Consider the following 23,070-nt stretch of genomic DNA (forward strand, 5'->3'; position numbering starts at 1 on the left):
ACAGGATTCCTGTTAGGTACAATGGTGTATTCACCGCAGATGTAGCAGAATACGTCAGGCTTATTTTTGCAAGATCTTCTAATCGAAGTCATTTCATTCACCTGTAATATTAAAAAAAACATTAATCATAAATTGGCAAAAGTAAAATCTTCAGAACTCATTTATTGCAAGAAATATGAAAGAATTTTGTATCATGTGATGTGAAAATGCCCATAAACGTAAGTAAAAATGTTCAAAAGCCAATATGTAGCATAGTTCAGAAAGTTGATCTGATTGAGCAAAATTAATGTGATTTTTGGATTCAGCACACCAAAATTATCCTAAATCAGCTCAAAAAACTTAAATAAGAAATTTGTTGTTGACCAGTGTTATCAGTTAATCATATAATTCCCCAAATGGGTTGCAGCGTGGTTTTTATTAGAGAAAATAAAAAGTTATAATTTGATTTGTAATTTTTTTTTTCCTAACATGAAAGTAATCTTTGGAAAAGTTCACAGATGTTGAACTCAGTAAAGCTTTGTGAAGTACTGTGAAGGAGAATTAGAGCCACACTGAATATTAAAATACATTTGGAGAGTAAAGTCAGAACATAACACAAAGTTGTAATATTATGAGATGCGATGCACTGATCCATGAGGAACCATGCGTTCCAGATGTGGTAGTTTTTATGCTGGGGAGAGTTGACTTTTGGGAAAAGATGTTAGTCTATACAGTTGTGGAAAAAATTATTAGACCACCCTTGTTTTCTTCAGTTTTTTGCTCATTCTAATGCCTGGTACAACTAAAGGTACATTTATTTGGACAAATATAATGACAACACCAAAAACAGCTCATAGTAGTTTAATTTCAGAGCTGATATCTATCCATTTTCCATGTTTTCTTGATAATAACCAAAATCACTTCAGTTCTTCCATCAATATCTATGGCATTGTACTGACAAAAACAGTGCTTTTAGACATTCCATATTTTCTTTTCTGTCTGTTTTAGTCGCTTGATACACACAGGAGTTGGTACTTGATTGCATAACCATTGTTTTTGATGACTTTTGATGGTCTAATAATGTTTTCTGTGACTGGATTTTATAAGTACAGACATAAAAATTGTTAGGTAAATCATTCTTTAAAATTTAAATGACAGTTACTATATTAACACCGATATCTAGGGACTGAAGTTCGTAAATGTGTCGTTTCTGTTTTTAACTTAATTTCTCATTGTGCAGTGTGGTACTGCGCTTCCTGTCAACCTTCATGGGCATAGCAACGTGATTGTAAGGTTATTGTCTTCCAAAATTACTAATATCTCCCAAAATATTGGTCCTATCAACTTGCCGTTTTCGCTAGTCTGTTCCTTGCCCAAAAATACATAAGTATGACAAACTGCAGCAGTCAGCTCTTTCCTGATTTTGTGTGATGCCCGAGACACACACACAAACTTTTTTATAATATAGATTAATGTTATGAGAGTAAAGTGGCAAAAGAGTCATTTTTATGAAAAAAAGATATGCCAGATGAACCTTGGAATCCACGTCTTAACACACATTGTTCAACAAAAACAGTGTGTGTTTCGATTCTAAACGACATTTCAGTTTTGATATTTTAATTTTGACTTTGGTTTCAGTTTCGTCTTACTGCTCATGTCCTTACATCCATATTTAACAAACTTAGGTTCCTTTTTGACCTACATTACCGTAATAAACATAATTGAATCAGCTTGTATTACCGTGGCAACCGCCTCCAACTGCATGATGCTGACACTTGTTAAAATAAAACTGTGACCTCAGACCACATTTGCAATACAAAAAATAGAAAAAAAGCCATAAAAAATAAAATAAATAAAATACAAAGCCATCTTTTTTTAGTTGCACATGTTGCAACCCACATGGAATTAGTCTGTAACCGAGAGAAATGTAGACAAATGGACTACGTAGTGGAGGTGGTAGTGGAGTTCTTACAGTTCTACAATTATCGCTGTTATACGAAGTGGATGGATCTGATGTTATTATGTTATCTGAAGCCTTTCCTTGCACACACTAAAGCCTCTCTGGACTGACTCAATGAAAAATGACAAGTCTGTTCTAGGGTTTTATTAACACAAGGCCCCATATGTGGACAGGGGTACTGGTTGGAGTATATCTTCCATATGATGGTGTCTGTGAATACAAAGAGCTCCTGTACCAGTTCATCCTCTTACATAACCCCAAATACTGTACGTCTTATACGTCTCAGCGTGTAAATATGACTGTGAACCTCAGGTCACGGTCAGATACCGGTTGTTGCTGTATTACTTATCACTGTGTACATACCACGGGACTCCAAACCCAAGCTTTCATTAACCCTTAGGGACCCCTCATTTTGTACATTTTTGATTTGGTTGTTATTATGGCTGTGTTACAGCGAATCGCATGAATGTTTCTTTTTTCACACATTCATTACACCTAATGTCAGTTCTTCTTACACACTGGAAAAAATCAAAATCTTACCAAGTGTATTTTTCTCATTTCATTTCTCATCTCTTTTTTCTATTTAGTCAAAATATCTGATCACATAATCACCTAAAGAGTAACTTTTCAGTGGGTTATAAGAACTTATTTTTAGACAATAGATCTTGAAAATCTTATTTCAAGAAATCTTACCAATATTATTTTCACTTGTTCCACTGGGAGATTTTTTTTTTTTTTTTCTGAATTCAAGATTTTTTTTTGCTTAATTCAAGCAAAAAAAAATCTGCCAATGGAACAAGTGAAAAGTATCTCAATAAGATTTCTTGAAATAAGATTTTCTAGATCTACTGTCTAAAAATAAGTTTTTACATCTCACTGAAAAGTTACTCTTGGTGATTATGGCTTATTTTAAGTGTGATGAGATATTTTGACTAGAAATGAGAAAAATACATTTGGTAAGATTTTGATTTTTGCCATTGCATGCACAGAAACTGTAATAAAGGCATCATATATAAATTTTTCTCTGCCTTTTTCTTGATAAATCTCAAAATTAACAAAAAATCTATAATTTTTCAGGATTTTAACCCTGTAAATATCAGTTTCAGTATGTGATGCTGCTTTTTTATTTAAAAAAAAAAAAACAGCAGAAGGTATGTGAAACTTTCCATATAATACATGGTGGAGGGATAAGTCTTGGAAATGTCAAAGATTAAGAATGACATTGATTTTATTGCATTAAAAAATTTGGTTTCAATGTAATTCAATATGGTATTTTTTGCCATGAGGGTCCTGCACTGCACAGTAACTAGGAATGCAATAAAATCAGTGTCATTTATAATCTTTGACATGTCCAAGACTCTAATATAAAACAATGCCATGTATTATATGGAAAATATCATATATTTTGCATTGTTTTTTTAATAAATGAAGTGGCATCATGTATTCAAACTTCATTTAAAGGGTTAAAATCCTGAAAATGACTGAACATTTGGTAGTTTTGAGCAGAGCTAAAGTGGTTTAAGAGATTCAGAAAAAAAGCAGAAAAACATTGATAAATCTTTTAGCGTCAAAATGATCCCAAAACAGTATCAGGTTCAACCAACAAGTGGAAAAACAAAACATGTCAACTTTAGTCGAGTTGATCTGGTGCCATGTGGTGGAAAAACACCACATGTATGTGAGACTCAGTTTGGTGATGGACCCAGAGAGTTGGTTTTTGGGTTAAAGTTAGAATGAGGTTAAGGTCAGGGCAGAGGGAACGCGTTACGTCAATAAGTGTCCTCACAAAGACGCAGCCGCATGATTGTGTATGTGTCGGCGTGAGTGCTGAACTGAGCAGCAGTGGAGTAGGAGGACAAGTGTGGAACAAAGTGTGTGTGTGAGCGTGTTGATAACAAATCAAGTCCAGATTGTGAAGTTCTCAGGCTGTTCAGGCCCATCTGCCGAACGACAGCATGAGGGCAACACACACACACACATTACATTACATTACATTACATCTCTGTAACGTAACTAATGCATGTCCACATACACACACACACACCTACACACACACACACACACACACTCCCCTTCTCCTCAGATGTATTTGTTTGTCTTATTATTTAGAGCATCGGTTTCATTATTCATCATCAGAGCACTAAGTCTTTAGAGAAGCAAAAACTCCAGGGAAACAACCAAATAAATCTCCAGACTCATTATCTAAAACTGGATAATTCCCTCTACAAATGATTGATGGTGGAAGACGTGTTCAGATCCTTTCCATCAGTAAAAGCACAAAGAGAACACAGTGAAAATGCTCCAACAGAAGCAAAACTTTGGTATTAAAAACCTTACTTTAACCCATAAAGACCCAAACATCCACCACTGACCAAAACCATCTACTGATCTAAACTGTTTAATACCTGCTGATCCATTAATCCTATCAATCCATGCAAATAATTGGTGTAAAATGCAGTTTGTCATCTTTTCATGATCATCCGATATGACCCATTTGGATGCTGAGAAGCTCCGTAGTTACCGTAGAAACACCGTCATCTTCTTCAACATTGATTCACCAGTAAAACCCATTGAGTTGGATTAATGACAGTGGATGGAGATACTGGGTTTATGTTCAATTAATGATATATTTTGCTGAAAAAGTCACTTTTTCTTCAGTTTTTAGATATAATAACCCTCCACTTTAATCTGAGCTTTTATGAACATCTCCATGATCAACAAAATAAATAATGGAAAATACCTGATTTTGGCTGAAAAAGCGCTACATGTTAAGTTGTTGATATTGTTGCAAAAAAAAAGTCACTTTTTATTCAGTTTTCTCTGTTTCTGATAAAATAACCCTTAGCTTTAATGTGAGATTTTATGAAAATCTACCTGATCCATGAATTAAATGTAGGAAAAAACCTGATTTCACTGAAAAAATAAAAAATACAGAGGATAATATTATAATAAATGGTGATAAATCACTTAAGAAAGGTTAAGTATAGAGAAAAATTAACTAAAAAGTAAAGATATGCAAGTATTATCAGCAAAACATCTGTAAAAGTCAGTAAAATATGCAATAAAATGGCTTCTGTCAGTTTTTTTACTATTACATATGCTAATTTTTTAGGTTTATTTTACTGCTGCATTAAAGCACATGTTGCGTTTTACGGCTGTAGATGTTTAAAGTACAGCTCATTTAGTTTCTTCTGCAGCGCTGCATCATATTCTATACCAGTGGTTCTCAACCAGCTCTAAGGTACACATTTTCCCATCATTATCAAGTGGTGACCTACATTTATAGAATAAACTCAACTAAACAACTAAACACATGTCCTCTGTCACTGTGAGGTTTGTTTTATACATCCGCTGCTCTAATAATAAACAGAGTGAACATCACGACAGCTTGTAAAACCAGCTTTTTTCACTGGTACTTTGTTTAATTACACCTTTTAAGTGAAAATAGTGTGTGTTTCACTTCTAAATGACACCTCAGTTTTACTATTTTTCTTCTTTTACTGTCTTTTCAACACTTGGGGATCAGTTCTTTTTTTATCATTTGTACTGTATGTAAATCATATTTAACTCACTCAGCGTCATAAAGAGTATCCGGCCCATAAGTGATAATGTAAATTATTTTTTATCAACTGTTTGCTGACCAGCTCCTGCACACCAAGACACTGACTTGATCTATGAAAATAAAACTCTGACATCAGAAAACACTTAACCCATAAAGACCCAGTGCTACTTTTGTGGCAGTTTCCCAAATACATTTTTCTCTGTTTCTACCTTTCTTCACTGATGTATTACCAACTTTTTTCTAATGATATTATCTGCTGTATTTTGCATTTTTTGGTGTAAATCGTGTATTTTCTATATTTAATTCAGAGATCATGTAGATGTTCATGAAAACTCAGAGTAAATTCAAAGTTAATTATATCAGAACAGAGATAAATGAAGAAAAAGTTACTTTTTCAGCAAAGACATTGCTAACTGAATGTAAAAACATTCATCTCCATCCACTGTCATTGATCCAACTGCATGGGTTTTACTGGTGAATCAATGTTGTAGAAGATGACTGTGTTTCCCTAAAAAAATATAATGTGTAATAGTAAAACACTGACAGGAGCCATTTTATTGCATATTTTACTGACTTTTACATTTTATTGATAATACTTACATATCTTTACTTAACCCATAAAGACCCAGGGCAACTTTTGTGGCAGTTTCCAAATAAATTTTTCTCTATATTTTACCTTTCTTAAGTGATTTATCACCATTTCTTATAATATTATCCTCTGTATTTTTAATTTTTTCAGGGAAATCAGGTTTTTTTTCCTATATTAAATTCACTTTATTTTACTTCACATTTACTAACACTTAGAAGAGAGAGGTAAACAATTAGTTTTCTTGTGCAAGATTAAGTTTTTTTGTAAAATATGTATTTGAATATGATTAATCTAGGTTTTTTCCTCCATAACCAAATAAGTAGATTAAGCTCACAATAATTGTATTGCAATTTTTTTCACCGTGTCATGAAAAAGCCCAACAAGATTTTATTGTCTTTTGTTGTGAACTGTCTGATATTTAACCCTGTAAAGCCTGAACCATTAAATCACTGACAGAAAATTCCAGTTCTTTGAAACTGGAGCCTTTATTGGTCCTTCTGAACAACCCCCTTTTTTTTTTTTTTTTTTTCAAATATCAGTTTCCATGTATGAGTTTCAATTTTGTGTCATATTTCAAATATTATTTTTGAACGAACAAAAACATAATATAACACAAACATGTCTAACAAATAGATAATTCCTTTTCAAAACTGTCAAAGCTCTGCCTCCTTCTTCATTATTGACAGTCTTGTAGTGTCACTGGAAAGGCCTCTGGTGAATGAATTCCTCCGTCCTGGTGGATAAAAAATATCACACTGATCATGTAGAGGGCTTCAAAACTCATGTATCAAATATGACACATTTGGCGTAATAGGGTTAAGTGACTTTTATCTAACTAATAATCCACACTACAAGCCAAGTTTCACTTCGGAATATGAGAAAGCAGATAAAGAGATCAGTCGCAAGATGAAGATGTGTAGTTTCCCTGTTAAAGTTTCAATGTTCCATTGAAAAGCAGGAAGTCTTTATCAGCGCCGTTGCCTCCTCTTTCACAACCAAACAAAAGCGAGGGGTGTTGTTGTCAGAGATTCTAATCATGAACTGTACAACCTAGAATGTGAACAAAAAAGTCTTATTTATGAGGTCAAAGTTGGATCTTTGAACTGGGAAAAATGGGAAGGATGTCTGTGGGTTTGCAGAGCAGAATTAAACCAAAATTCCCTTCTCAGTGTAGAAATGATCAAACTCTGTTCTGTCCAAATGTTTGTTTATTTATTTATTTATTTATTAGTTTATTTAATAAGGAGCATCCATATTTTTTTGAACATTTTTGTATAAAACACACCCACGTAAATATGCGAGAATTAGTAAAAATAACTACTTCTCCTCTGCAGTCCCTAGGCAGGTGACAGAACAAGACATAAAACCATACCGTAACAACTTCCTTTATAAAGCACTTTAAGAACTTTACAGTTGGCCAAAGTGTCGGACACAGATCGTAAAACAAGGGAATAAATAAGTAAAAACAGTGATAACACAGGGAACAAAGCGAACTAAGAACAACAAAATACAACCATCACAAAAACAAAGACAAATTAAAATCTGGTAAAAACAACACAGGAAATCTAAAAAACATCTCACTCATTGATTAAAAGCCAACGAGACAAAGTGCGTTTTTAGACGAAGCTTCTTTTTTGTTAAACAGCCGACATTGATACATCGCTCGTTCGCTATAAATTAAAAAATTAAAAAAATACACATAATGATGATGACATAGACATGATCAAAACAAACAAACAAATAAACAAAAAACAAACAGACATAGGATGGTCACAGGGGCATATGTCACAGTGTTTGACAGAGGTGGTGGTCTATTACAAACTCAGTGGGTAGATTATATTTAGGGACAGCAGGTTTTTTAATGCACTTTAATGTATTTACTGGACCAATCGGTTGCCACGGTAACTACTAATGCATGTAGGTGAGTGCTGAAATGTGCTGTGTATGAGACAATGGAAACCTCCTCTTTTTTTAATGCATGACTTTGTTGTTGGAATTTTCCTCCCTCTTTCTTTGGCTCGGAGCATTTTAGCTCTGAAGTTATCATTATCTCATCTTTTGGCCCGTTGATCCTGAGCGTAATGGCAAGTTTTGTCAAGGTCGAGACAAGTCGAAGCAAAATGTGAGAAGCTGAAACAGTCGAGACCAATGGCAGCAAAGACTTCAGATACATTCAGATTAGTTACATAAGGCTGATATGTTTTGATTTGGCCAAACACTGAAATAATCATCTTTAAATGGCGTACACTTCCTCATTTGTTTTGTTAGTTTTTTTGGTCATTTAGGGTTTTATTGGTTTTATCATATTTTCAGTCATTTACAAAGCAGCTAAAAGTTACTTAGGGGGTCAAATGAGTGGCCATTTTTGTAAAAACAAAAAAGTTGTAAGAAATGCATAGAACTGTGTTGAAATAATGCTAATCCATTTGTGCACAGACTACTGATATTATTTGACAGTGGAAGCTCTATTTTCAGAAATATTGGATTTTGAATGGCACGTGTATGTGAAAACTTTTGCTGGTGGACGGACGTGACATTACCCATGATGCTCTGGTCAGTACCAGTACTTTATTAGTAATAAACTTATATACTTACTATTGCTAATTCTCCTCTTATTCATAAATGTTAGTATTGTGGATCTAAAACAATAACAGCTGACACAAAAACACTAAATGTGGCAGTGGACGGATGTGACATGGTTGTTACAGATCCCATCATACTGATGCTCAGCAGCCATGTCACCGTTTCCACAAATGATCCCTGTGCAAAAACTAGTATCAGAATTATTTATTGTATAGTTTATCATCATACTAAAGAGTAAATAACAATATAGAATTGTTATTTCTTTATAAAAATGCTTATTATTAGAAAACTGTTGATTTAAAAAGTGACGTGTGACATTCTTCATGTATGTATTGGTGTAACATAAGCAGGATGGATCAGCACCATACTCCAGATTGAACCTGTAAAAATAAAACATGTGATATGTAGGAGAGAATCTGGTAAGAAAAACTGAGAAATCTAAAAGAATAGAATATTTGTTTTTCAGGTAAATTCAGTTAAAATATAACTTGGCCATTTGTGACCTGAAAACATAGCATTAATTGTGATGAAATTGGACATTTTTGACCTGAAAACATAGTTCATATGACCATCAACATGTTGCAACAGAACTGAAATCCTGTAAAATTGCATAACTTGCATTTACCAACACCAAGTTCCTTGGGGGATTCACTTATATTGATTTCTTATGCACAAAGACATAAAGAAGACCTCTAAGCACATTTTAGTTGAAAGAAAAAACAAATTAAGAAAAAGAAAGGAAAACAAAAAACAAAACAACCCACAACTTAAAAAGGCAACCAACCCACCCCCAGCAACCCCACAACAGGCCAAAGTTTAATTTTCCAAATATTTAACAGGACTTGTCTGAAATTTCTTGTGGAGAACCTCAGATTTGTCTCCAAACATCATATTCTTATGCTATTGATTCAATTAGAAGCGGGAGGTTTTACATCAAATCACAGTAATTATGTTCACAAATAAATCAAATAAGGGAACAGGAAATGTGGGGACATCCCTGCAGCTGTGGTCTAGACTGGCCCTGAAATAAATCCACAAGTGTTCTTTGAGGTGAAGACAAGACCAAGACCTTCAGACAGTCATTTAATAAAGCACACGGCTATGGAGCTGCAGCAGCCAGTGGGCCATAAACCATCGATCCTTTACTGATTCCCGCCCCCTTTAGTTACTGATGCTATGTCTGACCAGCTTTAGCACTCAATAAACATACTGCAACAAGAGCAGGGGGGTCTGACTCATGTTAGTTCAGGGGCCACATTGATCTCAAGTGGGTCGGACCAGTCAAATAATAATCTAATAGCCGATAAATAATGTCAACTCCTAACTTTTCTCTATGTTTTAGAGCAGGGGTGTCAAACTCATTTTCTTCTGGGGGGCACATTCAGCCCAATTTAATCTGAAGTGGGCCGGACCAGTAAAATAATAACATGATAGCCAATAAATAATGGCAGCTCCAAATTGCTTTAGTGCAAAAAATAACATTCAATAATGCCAATATTTACATTTACACACTATCCAGACAAAAAGGACGTGAATAACCTGAAAAAAATGGAATTTGTTAAAAAATATAAGTAAAATTTTATCAATATTATGCCTCCATTTATACATTTGCATTATAGGTCAAATCTACAAAGACACAAAACATTTAGTAACAGGCAGAATATCGTTAAAATTGCACTTAATTTTCTTCAGACATTTCAGGTTGTTCGTATTTGTTCAAGTTATTCACATTTTAAAGGATAGTTTGTTAATGTAAACATTTTCATAATTTAATGTTTTTTGCACTAAATCAAAGAGAAAAAATAGGTGATGTCATTATTTATAGGTTATTATAAAATTATTTTTGAGTTTGATGCCCTAACTTGCACTTTGCAGATTTATCCCACGGGCCGGATTGGAACCTTTGGCGGGTCAGTTTTGGCCCCCGGGCCGCATGTTTGACACCTGTGTTTTAGAGTGAAAAAAAGTAAAATTACATTGTGAAAATATTTACTTCTACAAACTCTCCTTTAAAAAATGTGAATAACATAAACAACCATGAACAAATGGAAATTTCTTAAGAAAAATAAATGCAATTTATACTTCATTTAGAGCTGCCCAATATATCGTTCGAACATCGTCATCGCAGTGTACGTGTGCGTAATAGTCACCAAGTTCAACCTGGGTACCTGACACACACTGCACGCAGCGATCCACCAATCAGAACCGTTCTTAATCAGTTTGCTGAAGCAGACCCCGCCCCTACACATGGAGTGAGTCACTGGTAACAACATTAAAAAATGCGCAACAAACAAGAGAAAATCATCAAAAACTAAGAGTTGGTGCCAAAAAGAAAAGCAACGTCATTTATCTGGAATTATTTCGGCTACAAGGAGGATGATACTGAAACGTGTGTTCAGTGTCGACGGTGTCACACACCTGTCGACACGAGAGGAAACACAACTAATTTGTTTGACCATTTACATCAGCACCCCACAGCTATTATAACCTCCTGAGTAGTTTTCATATCGCAATATGGGGGTTAAAAAAAAAAATTGCACTGTCAGTTTTTCCCAGTATCGTGCATCCCTAACCCCATGTAGACATGTGCATTCCAACACGCAGATGACGGTGGATCTACAAAGGTCCAAAACATTTAGTAACAGGCTGAATATTGTTATAATTACACTTATGTTTTTTCAGGTATTTCAGGTTGTGCAGACTTGTTCGTGAAAAGATAGTTTGTAAATGTGAACATTTCCAAGTAATTTTCCTTTTTTTTTTACCCCACTAAAGCAGAAACAAAAATGTGGACTTGTTATAATTTATAAGTTACTGTGATAGTATTTTACTAGTCTGACCCACTTGAGATCAAATCGACTATAACTGTTGATGTTTTCAGTGTAATTTTACATTTCACAAATTCATCTGAGGGGCCGGACTGGACCCTTTGGCAGGCTGATTTTGGCCTGTGGGCTGAATGTTTGACACCCACGATCTAGAGCAGGATTCCATATCGACCAGTTTATTTATTTATTTCACTTCTCTTTTTATTAGGATTTTCCATGGTTCACATGTTTATTCACATAATTCTGCATTCTCATCCATTCATCTGGAAATTACAATTGAATCTCACAGCGACATGTCTGTAACTCCACAGACGATACAAATAAGGATGACTGGTCCTCCCTCAGCAGTACCAAAAATTAAGAACTAAACTCCCTAGAACGGGAACTCTGGGGTGCACATTTGTGATATAAGAAAAAGTAAAAGAAAAAAAACATAGATACAAAAGGGTTAAAAAGGAAAAAAGGGGTGAAATGGACATAAGACATGGTTTTGGATAAACGATGGTTGAACTGGTATGACATACCTAATCCATCTTTCCCTTCTTTTCAAAAACAAACCTTGTTCTTATCTTATTACAAAAGTAATTCTTTCCATCTTAAAAATGTCATAAATGATGTCAGTCCACTCCTCCAATGTAGGTTTTTCTAGTTTTACCCACTTCCTTGTTACAGCTTTCCTACAAACAGCACTTAAAATCTGAAATAAATATTTGGCCCATATCGACCAGTTTGAGAGTTAACGATAACACTGGTCAACAACAAATTTATTGTTTAAGTTTTTTGAGCTGATTTAGGATAATTTTGGTGTGCTGAATCCAAAAATCACATTAATTTTGCTCAATCAGGTCAACTTTCTGAACTATGCTACATATTGGCTTTTGAACATTTTTGCTTACATTTATGGGCATTTTCACATCATATGATACAAAATTCTTTCATATTTCTTGCAATAAACGAGTTCTGAAGATTTTACTTTTGCCAATTCATGATTAATGTTTTTTTTTTAATATTACAGGTGAATGAAATGGCTTCGACTAGAAGATCTTGCAAAAATAAGCCTGACATATTCTGCTACATCTGCGGTGAATACACCATTGTACCTAACAGGAATCCTGTTAGAAAATGATTTTTTTTCTCTTAAAACCTATTTTGGGTGAGAACTATATAAAAAATCAACTGATAAAGTCACAAAAATGTAATCAATTTTGTGAGAAGATCAAATTTTTCGAAATCAAATTAGCAAAAAAACCTGACCTGATTGAGAAAAACAGATGTCATTTTTGGATTTAGCGGTGCAAAATGGTCCTAATTCAGTTGAAAAAACCTAGACAACTTGCAAAAAACATTTTTTTGTAACCCAGTGTAATGTAAAGGCTAAACTGGGGCTAACCCACTAAAGCTTTGTATAAAATGCATGTGTGTTTGAAGTATGGTTCATATCCTAAAGAAGACCTCCAAGCCCATATATAAACATTTACATATATATATATATATATATATATATATATAAACTGTACATAAGATAGATCAGTTATCAGTTTGTAGTGTCCAGGCTAAATGTAGGGATGCTGTCGAGGCTTGTTCTTGTTCTCGTTCTATGAATGGGCCGGTGATGAGGGCCGGTGTAATCCTGTTGCAGTGAATCACAGCACATACTGTTTGTCCCAGATGTCTCTAAATGTCTCAGACGTGAGCTACCTGGGATTTATTTCTCACTTACATATAAGTCTGATTTATAGGCTACAGTTTGTGGGTTTCTAAGAGGCTGTTAGTTGAATAGGCCTGTAGCGTTGTATCTAAATCTGCATGGAGCTATACATTAAGTCACACATTGTATATTATATTTATGTAGGTTTATATTTAGCAGGTATGTAGTGGATTATGATGTAGAATTTATGAGACTAGTATGTAATTTATGTATTTTTTTTTAATTTAAATAATTAATAATTGCCCTGATTGGGAACAGCATGATGCTACAGTTTGTTTTTTGGTAGTTTTTTTTTTTTTTAGATTTGTCACCTATCTATCTATCTATCTATCTATCTATCTATCTATCTATCTATCTATCTATCTATCTATCTATCTATCTATCTATCTATCTGTCTGTCTGTCTGTCTGTCTGTCTGTCTGTCTGTCTGTCTGTCTGTCTGTCTGTCTGTCTGTCTGTCTGTCTATCTATCTATCTATCTATCTATCTATCTATCTATCTATCTATCTATCTATCTATCTATCTATCTATCTATTTTATTTTATTTTATTTATTTGTTTATCTATTTAAATAGAATATCCTTTGCAGTGGATAGCATTAAAAAAATAAAATAAGTGAAGATGTGAAACTCTCCAGCAGACATAAATGCATTGCTGGGTTTCAGGAGGATATAAGATTATTATTATTATATTGATTGTTATTGACATATATACATGTTGTATTGATACAGATTGATGTAGTTTTATTGTTGTATTGTAATAAAGAGGTGGGATTAAATAAATGTTTACTTCTTCCCACTCCTTTTCGGATGTTTAAATAACACTAAAATTGTATGACATATTTCTTTGGTATATTACTATAAACTCCTCTTTTGTATGTTATCTTATTGATTTGCTTCTGCATTTGCTTTTGTTGGCAGTTGTATTGTGTTTTTTTTTATATGTCTGTCATTCATTCAAAACTTGCATGCCATTCATTTCATTGTCTACACAGTATTATCAGGAATATCAAAAACCTACTGTAAATAAATGACCTAATCGGATGTAACGCTGTCTGTAAAGACTGATTATTATCAGAGTGTCATACTTTTCAGTTTAGCCCAGAGGAAATAGTCTGGACACATCTTTCTATCTGTCCGTCTGTCTGTTTAGTAGCCGGTCAGCTCATCTGTCAATCACATGAATCCCCGTCATCCTGTCTCAATGGTCTGACGTACACTGGGTCAGCATTTCCCTGTCTGTGTGCGTGTCTCAGACCATAATCAGATTACATTCGTCAGAGCGGCCATTCAGTCATTTGCAATTCAGAAGAAACACACACACATCGGCCCTGCTGTGGGATGATGTGCTGTTTTAATGACGCTGCATTTCAACATCTCCTCGAAAGGGTTGTGGGGTTTTTCCTCTGTTGTTGAAGAAGCGCGTAGATGTTTAAAATGAAAATACAAAACCAGAAATACCTGTCATACTGTATTCAAAACACTTTTTTACAGTTTTAATATGTGATGCACTACGTTTCAGAGTACATGGATATAATTCTTTATATGGCAAATTTGTAACACGATTTACTAATTGGGAAAGACTAGTATATTATAAATGTGATGTTATTGTGGTATTTACCGTCAAGATGTGAGTATAAGTAGATGTGAGTGTTGGACTGATGTCACTAAATAGTTTTTATTTGCAGGGCTATATGAGTTTACATGTCAGCACGACTATCTAAAGGAAAACATTTATGACCAAAACCAGACAAAGTCACTAAATTCTGTTTTTATTTATATTTTACACTCTGTTCTTTTTTTGAGAAGTGGGGTTGTACTTTATGAAAACTTAACATTTCATCTGAGGAGTTTGGAAATATAGAAATATCAGAATCAGAATACTTTATTTAATCCCAGGGGGAAATTATTGTGTGTTACTGTTGCTCCATTCAAGTATAATAAAAAAAATAGCAGGAAAGAAATTATCAATACAACAAAATAAATGAATAAAAATGAATAAATAAATAAATAAATGTGCACATAACTGCACATACTGTTTTACTGTATGTACTGTGTTTTTGCACTTCTTTTTTTTAAATATATGATGCACATAGTTTTGATGTACATATCCTTTAGTGTTTTCATATTTTTATCGAGCCGAGAACTACCTCTAAGCAAAATTTTGTTAAGTGCACATAATGACAATAAACACTCTTGAATCTTGAATCTATATAAAGCTCTAAATAACAAACATATATATCGCTGTGAATATATATATATACCAAATATACATATTAAAACACTATATTAAGACACAATTAGACCAGCAATTTGTACAATATGTACTAGACAATATATTATCAATATGATAATTCATGATAAATAAGTGTGCAAAAATATTGTTATTAACCCTTTCATGCATGAATTATGAGAACCTTAGTTGAGTTTTTTTTTTTTTTTTTTTTTGAGTGTTTTTATGTCTCAGGGATGACAAAATCAATGACATTGAGGGTTTTTTTTCATACATTTACAAAAATGTCCACTCAGCTACACCATGAATTTTATTCTTGAAGCAAAGAAACATGTATTTAAAACCCAATATGATAAAGTGATATGAAAACAGGGAAATGAAACCATGTTTAATGCAGCTAATCTGATGTTTTCTCACATTTTAACATATTCTAATACTAGTTATTACTCACTTCATGGAGATAATATGCAAAAAATAACAATTAACAACTGATTTCCACTCAAGAACCAATCAAGAACAGCAAAGTTACAGTAATGGTATGAACTGCAGTTTATGAGATGATGCATAAGTGTCCACTGTGTTGGCTGATATGGAACTAAAACAACTAAACCCATGAACATACAAGAGAACAGCTGGAGAATAGCTGTCCACTGTAGTGACCACTGTGCATGAAAGGGTTAAAAATGATGTGGTTATAATGATGAATTAAACAGGAATATGAGGAATAAAAACCTTTGAACAAAGATGGAGAGAACTGACTGTTCCCATTCTCCTCTGATTTAATAAACAGTTGAAGTGGTGAAAACCTTACAGTGCCTTTTCTTTCTGTTTTTGCTTAGTTTGACTATTTTAGTTTAATCTATGGTGAAAAGCTGTTTAATAAGAAGTGTTAAATGGGTAATTTTTAACTCACTTTCACTGTAACAAAGGCTTTTTTGTGATGCAGTGCTGCTCCTCTCACCCTCCACATAATGAAAACACAATATTAAACATAATAAACGGTTGTGAACACGTACGTTGCTTTGCGTTGTTCACACACAGCCTGTAATTGTAACGTCCACTCACCTCACGTGTGTGTTTGCATGCATGTAATTACCACTATAGTCTACACAGATTGTTTTTTGGTTTACTTTGTCATTTAAAGGTTTGAATGTGTATTTTTTTTTCATTTCGACTTGGACAACTTATTTATTTATTTTTATCTGTGCCTTCATGTGTTTGTTGTTGTGTGTGTTTATGAGTCTGGGAGTGTGTATTTACACGTGTATCGGAGTGTGTTCTGTGTAGTGCGTATACATAAGTGCCAGAGTCACAGAGTGGGTCGCTGCTCGCCTCGCTTCATAGTGAGCGTTGCCATGGTAATGGCACTAGCAGCGCAGTGTGAAGTGGAGGAAGAGCTCGCAGTGCTCAGCGGGAAAGAGACAGATAGACGGAGAAAGACCAGTTTCAGATGACTGCCTATGATGTCATATATTTAATTGTTGGTTTGACTCTTTCATTGTGTGTTGTTGGTGCATTTAACCTTTGTAATCGCAGTTAAAACTGTCACATGTACGTGAGTGTTGACATGTGTGTGTGTAAGTAATGAGTAGTGAGTATAGATTTCAGCTCAGGGTCACAAGAGTTAATGATCGGATTAAAACCCAGGAAGAGCAGAGCAGAGCAGAGCAAAAGAGGCGTGTGTCATACTGAGCATGCTCTTTGTACTAACTTCCTGTTCTCTTCTTCCTGACAGAAAAGAGATTCAGAGACGCCGGCGTTCAACAAGAGCAAGAGGAAGACGAGCAGAGGACAGGCTCTGAAAACAGCCGAGGAGAATTAAACCCAAGCTGAGGAATTACTACCACCACCAGACTCACTTCAGACTGTGTGGATTTTCTTGGCTGTTACTGTTTTTTTTACCCTTTCTATTTTAAGGAGTCATTGTAACAGACATTAATCTTTTTTTGGCAGAACAAAGCACAGTAATGTTTAACCTCCTCATCTTTCTGGGACATGAAAGACTTGGCAGTGTTTCTTCTTTCTGAACCTTTGGACCACCAAGTTTGATAGAAACTCCTGTGGCTGAAGGGGATTTTTTTAAAAAAACTTTGAACTTGCGCAGTCGCTTTCATTTTCTGTTTCTGCCTTAGTTATCTCTCCCTGTCTTTTCCTGATAAGGTTTGGTTTCTCATAAAAGGAGGAAGGAGGTGACTGATAAGTTTTCTCTTCTGTCAGGAGACTGCATAACATTTGCATTCCAGCTTGGCTTTCACCAGGGCACAGATCCTCCGTTGTGTTTGTGCGACAGAGTGTGTGTTTGTGTAGCTGAGTGTCCCTCTGTGATACATTAACGTGTATCAGGGGACAGTAAGCAGCCCTCTGTGTGTGTGTGTGTGTGTGTGTGTGAGTGTGTGTGTGTCTTCTGGGAAAATGGGATCAGAAAAGGACTCAGAGTCGCCTCATTCCTCGGTGAGTGGCGTTCCAAACCCAAAGTGCCGTGCGGCGGGCAAACGCCAGGGCCGCATCTCCTTCCACAGCCTCTTCCACAGTAAGCGGGGGTCCCGGGGAGGCAGGGGCCCCAAAGGAGCCGCGGCCACCCCTTTATCGCAGCAGCACCATCACCAACATCACACTCAGCAGCTCCTCCCTTCTGCCTTGACCTCTGCGCCTGACCCCACGTCTGCTACGCCCACCACCACCACCACCACCACAGCCGCCACGACCCCCCAGGACGCCGCCTCCAGCACCCCCTCGAAGCCACTGTCCTCCAGCCAGCCGTCCCTGGGTGGAGCCCCTTCCTCCGGGGAGGCCAACCTCCTGGAGTGCCCCCTGTGCCTGGTGCGCCAGCCCGCCGACCAGCTCCCCGAGCTGCTGGGGTGCAGCCACCGCTCCTGCCTCTGCTGCCTGCGCCAGTACCTCCGCATCGAGATCACCGAGAGCCGAGTCCAGCTCAGCTGCCCCGAGTGCGCAGAAAGACTGGCCCCGCGGCAGGTGGCGGACATCCTGGATGACGCGGCCCTGCTGGAGAAATATGAGGAGTTCCTGCTGCGGAGGTGCCTGGCCTCCGACCCAGACTGCCGATGGTGCCCAGCGCCAGACTGCGGGTAAGAAACGACCTGTAATCACAGATATGGGAAGGGACTGGGAGAGTGAGCCTTCAGGCGTTTAGAGGAGGAAAGGTCTACATCTGAAAGGTTTTAGAGCAGGGCTGTCAAACTCATTTTAGTTCAGGGGCCACATTCAGCCTAATATGATCTAAAGTGGGCCAGACCAGTAAAATAATATAAATAAGAGGATAAGAACTTAGAAATAATGTCAACACCAAAGTTTTCTCTATGTTTTTGAGTAAAAAAACCCAAAATTCCGTAATGAAAATGTTTACATCTACGAACTGTACTTTAACAAAACATGAACAAATATGAACAACCTGAAAATTCTTAAGAAAAATAAGTGTAATTTTAACAATATTGCACCTCAGTTTATTATTTATACATGTGCATCACAACTTACAGATCACAGTGGATCTACAAATGCACAAAACATTTGGTAACAGGCAGAATATTGGTACACAATTCTGCATATGTCTCTTAAGACATTTCATATTTGTTCAAATTATTCCCATTTTTTGTAAAAGTATAGTCTGTAAATATAAACATTTTTGTGTAATTTTACTTTTTTTTTTTTTTTAACACTAAAACAAAGACAAAAATTTGCATTTTTCATTATTTATAGGTAGTTCTGATAGTATTTTACTGGTCTGACCCACTTCAGATTGAATTGGCATAAAATGATTTTCACATCCTTGCTTGTTAACATCTTCATTATAATTTTTGCATTTCACAAATTCATCCGAGGGGCCGGATTAGACCCTTTGGCGGGCCAAATTTGGCCCCCGGGCCGCATGTTTGACACCTGTGTTTTAGAGTGATAATGTAAAGAGTAAATGTACAGTACAGTAGGTCCAGTTACAGTTTACTTTACACACTTTAATGCTTTCAGTTTAGACTCAAAAGAGAAAGTTAAGATTTGTCAAGACTGGTTAGGTTTAGGAAAAGATCACGGTTCAGGTCGAAACAGAAGTAGCGTCTTACAACAAAAAGCCTTTGTGACAGAAATCCCTGAAGGCGAACCTCTCCCTTACGCTCTTACCAATCACTCATCAAAGCTGTGATTCATTCATTTATTTCTTCACCCAAACTTCAGTCAAACATGGAAAATATTTTGAGCTGAAGGCCTTTTTAATGTCACATGGTAAAAGACACACTAAAGTACATGATTCACTAAAATATTACAGCTTTAATCATACCCTTTACAATACCAAATTAATAAAACTTGAAAAAGAAGAACCAAAAGTAAAATATGATAGTGAAATTGAATTGTATCTTATAATTTGACTGATTGAAGTATATTCATGTACTTATGCCGTGACATTAACCTGGTGTTACCACATGAGACATTCAGGCCTTGTAGGTGAATTCTACCTACGTCATAAACTGTGACCTGTTCCAGTTTCTCTGTTTGCTTTGTTCGTCTGGTTTTTCTGATATTATCAGGTGTGGCCTTTTTTATCTGATCATAAAATAAGATGATGAATATGAAATGAGTTAAGAGGACTTATCTGACTCAGGGATCTGTGTCAGAACTACATGAACTCTTGATTTTGATTTTATTTTATTTTTTATCTTATGATGTTGCTAAAAACAAAACAGTTGTTACGAGCAACAGAGGCGAGTACAGAAGTCTGTGGTGTTTCTGTGACTGTCGCAGGTATTTGATTGACAGAGATGATACTGAAAGTTCGAGCTGAAATGAGTCATCGAACAATCAACACTGCTGAATGTTCACTGACCACAGACTCATTAATTGTCAGATTTTGATGATTTTTTTTTTTTTTTTTTTATCATTTTGTGTTGATAATTACTAATACATTTGAAGTTTTCATGAGTTTGGGCTTTTACTTAATCTTTTAATTTGATTTTTGGTTTCAGTTTAGTCTGTAAATTATTCCACTTTTATTCTCATTTTTAAGAATAGCTTAGTTTAAGTTAAAATGGGACAATATGACTAAAACATTTACAGAAATAAGCGTGTTTCTTTACTCAAACTATATCATGTAAGACTGAAGAAACACTTTCACAATTAATGTTTTACAAGAACTTTATTTTTATTTGTTTAATCAACAGACACAAAATATTTAAATGACAGACAGTAGTAATTATAATTTGTTTTGCTTATAGTCCAACGCTTTGTGAAGATATGTTCCTTGAGCTGTAGATAATAAGTCAATCTTTCCATAGAGTAGATTTCTGCTGATCAGTTTTGAGCCAGTTCCTTATAATGGTCTTTTTGGAAGCAATTATACGAATCTTAAGGCAGTATTTGTCTTCTTTCTTTAATATATCTCCAGGTGGCGGTCCCAGCAAAAAAAAAAAAAAACTTAGGGTCCTTAGGAGTTGTGAAAGTCATAATGTCCTCAATCATTTCAGAAAGACTTCAATTTTGTACATGTCCAGAAAATATGAGAGTGATTAGCACTTCAATGCCCACACTGTCTCCATCAGTACTGGTGATGTAAAAGGGTTACATTTGAAATTTTTATTGAGCAAGAAAAAGAGGAATAATCTACATTTTGCAATTTAGGCGTCATGATTCTCAGAAAACAAAACCTTGATGAATGAGTTTAGTTTCATATGTTGCCCTGCCCTAGTTTTATTTAGTTTTCTGAGGAAATTCTTCATTTACAGAAGATAAAGAAACAATACATGACGTCAGATGTGATCAGATTTACATTGTTTATTTAATTATACAAAGCATTTTTTTGTTCTTTTACATTATAATGACATATTTGAAAATGTAGACGATTCTACCTGCAATTTTAGTTTCTGTTACATAGTTTTTGTTTAGTTTTTATTGTTATTTCAGTGTTTTCAGTGCTAGTTTTAGCCTTAGATAACCTTGATTATTTACCTAAACCTAACCTAACACAAATTTTATCAGCTCAACTGAAAACACACGTCACCATTACCCAACACAAACAAGCCTCCATTTACATGCTTCTTCTTTCTTCTCGTAATGATTCGTTTGGGTCATTTCCCAACTCTTTCTGCTGTAATTGCCTGGATTTCAAACAGACAGCGTTTCCTCAGAGCTCTCATGAACGACATTAACCCCCAGTCTGGGTTTGACAGAACACGTAGCAGCTTTTCCTGCTCTGTTGGAGAGGAAGTGGAGAACAGAGAAGCTCCGTGTGGGTTCGAGTCAGATGAGCTGGAGGTACATCAGGTTTCTGAAGGTTTCTGGAACAAATGAGAGGCGTTTGTTTAATCAGAGAAAGCAGGAGTGATTCATTGTGTTTGTGTTTGCCGGTGCATGTGTGTGGGAAGCAGGAACACAGATATTCAGTCAGATTTTTCTACTGTGCTTTTGTGCTCTAATACTGGTATTATCACAGGATGAAGCCACAGATCGGCTGCTCGATATGTGAAGTATCTCTGCACAGATCTGCCTTTTTGTACTTTTATTTGTGCGTGATACAGTACAAGTTGTTCCCAAACATAGAAGAACCCATATTTAATGTATTTCTATTAGACAAACCCATAGAAATGCTCTGAAATTCAAATGTCAACCTCAGTGTGTCATTGGAGGACATAACGAGACTTAATTACCTTTGTGAAAATTTTCAAAAAATGTTATTGTCATGTAGAAAATCAAGGTCAATGAAGTTACCATATTTGGTTCCTTGCCATAAGTGTCTATCTATCTGTCTATCTATCTATCTATCTATCTATCTATCTATCTAGAAATCTAGAAATCTAGAAATCTATCTATCTATATTAGGGCTGTCAAAACAGTAACTCAGATTAATCCATCATTGTGATTAATCTGATAAAAAATTTTGATTTTGAACGTCTCTGGTATTGTGTTTTGGTCAGTTTGTCCACGTAGAGTTACTGTTGCACATGCTCAAATGGGCAGTTGATTCGTTAGTGACAGGCAGCAGAACCAACCCATAAAGATGGAAGACACTAAACAGCACGTTGACCCTCTGGATGGAAATATGAGGACAAAAAAAAACAAAGACGGAACAGCTGTTTCAAGTTGTTTTGTTGAAACTGTTGAAGGTGTTGAATAAACACATTAAATGCGTACATATTCCGTTCTTTCTTAAGTCTGTTTGCTCATACAAAATGAAACACAATTAATATAGATTAAAAATTAATTATATTTAATCATGGTTAATTGAAATTAATCCACAGCAACCCTGTGATTAATGTGATTAAAAATTTTAATTGTTTGACAGCACTAATGTATATCCAAGAAGTATATATAAAAAATACAAGAAGAATACTTGTAATATGAAAGGAACATGTATTTTCTAACATTAGACCAGGATAAGTACAGATCCAGACCCCTGTCCACATCCACATGATCCCTTTGAACATCATTCCTTACATTAGTACCATTACTGCATGGTACCGAACAAAGCAGGTACACTCGCTGTTCATGCAGAGGTGGACCTTACAGACCCTGGAGACCACATTGGACCTTACAGACCCTGTAGACCACATTGGACCTTACAGACCCTGTAGACCACATTGGACCTTACAGACCCTGTAGACCGCATTGGACCTTCCAGACCCTGTAGACC

At 35.5% G+C, this 23,070-nt stretch overlaps 1 protein-coding gene across 1 annotated transcript in view; it reads left to right on the plus strand.

Annotated features, from left to right (window-relative positions):
- The window catches only part of rnf19b (ring finger protein 19B), a 100,072-nt gene that overhangs the window by 23,787 nt on the left and 53,215 nt on the right, over positions 1 to 23,070 (plus strand). The window contains exon 2 of the mRNA XM_030146683.1: positions 17,176 to 18,526. Within this exon, the coding sequence (XP_030002543.1) occupies positions 17,853 to 18,526 (674 nt within the window). The 5' untranslated portion in view covers positions 17,176 to 17,852. The remainder of the gene's footprint in view (positions 1 to 17,175; positions 18,527 to 23,070) is intronic.

This window comes from Sphaeramia orbicularis, chromosome 11 (assembly GCF_902148855.1).
Source record: "Sphaeramia orbicularis chromosome 11, fSphaOr1.1, whole genome shotgun sequence".
NCBI lineage: Eukaryota > Metazoa > Chordata > Actinopteri > Kurtiformes > Apogonidae > Sphaeramia > Sphaeramia orbicularis.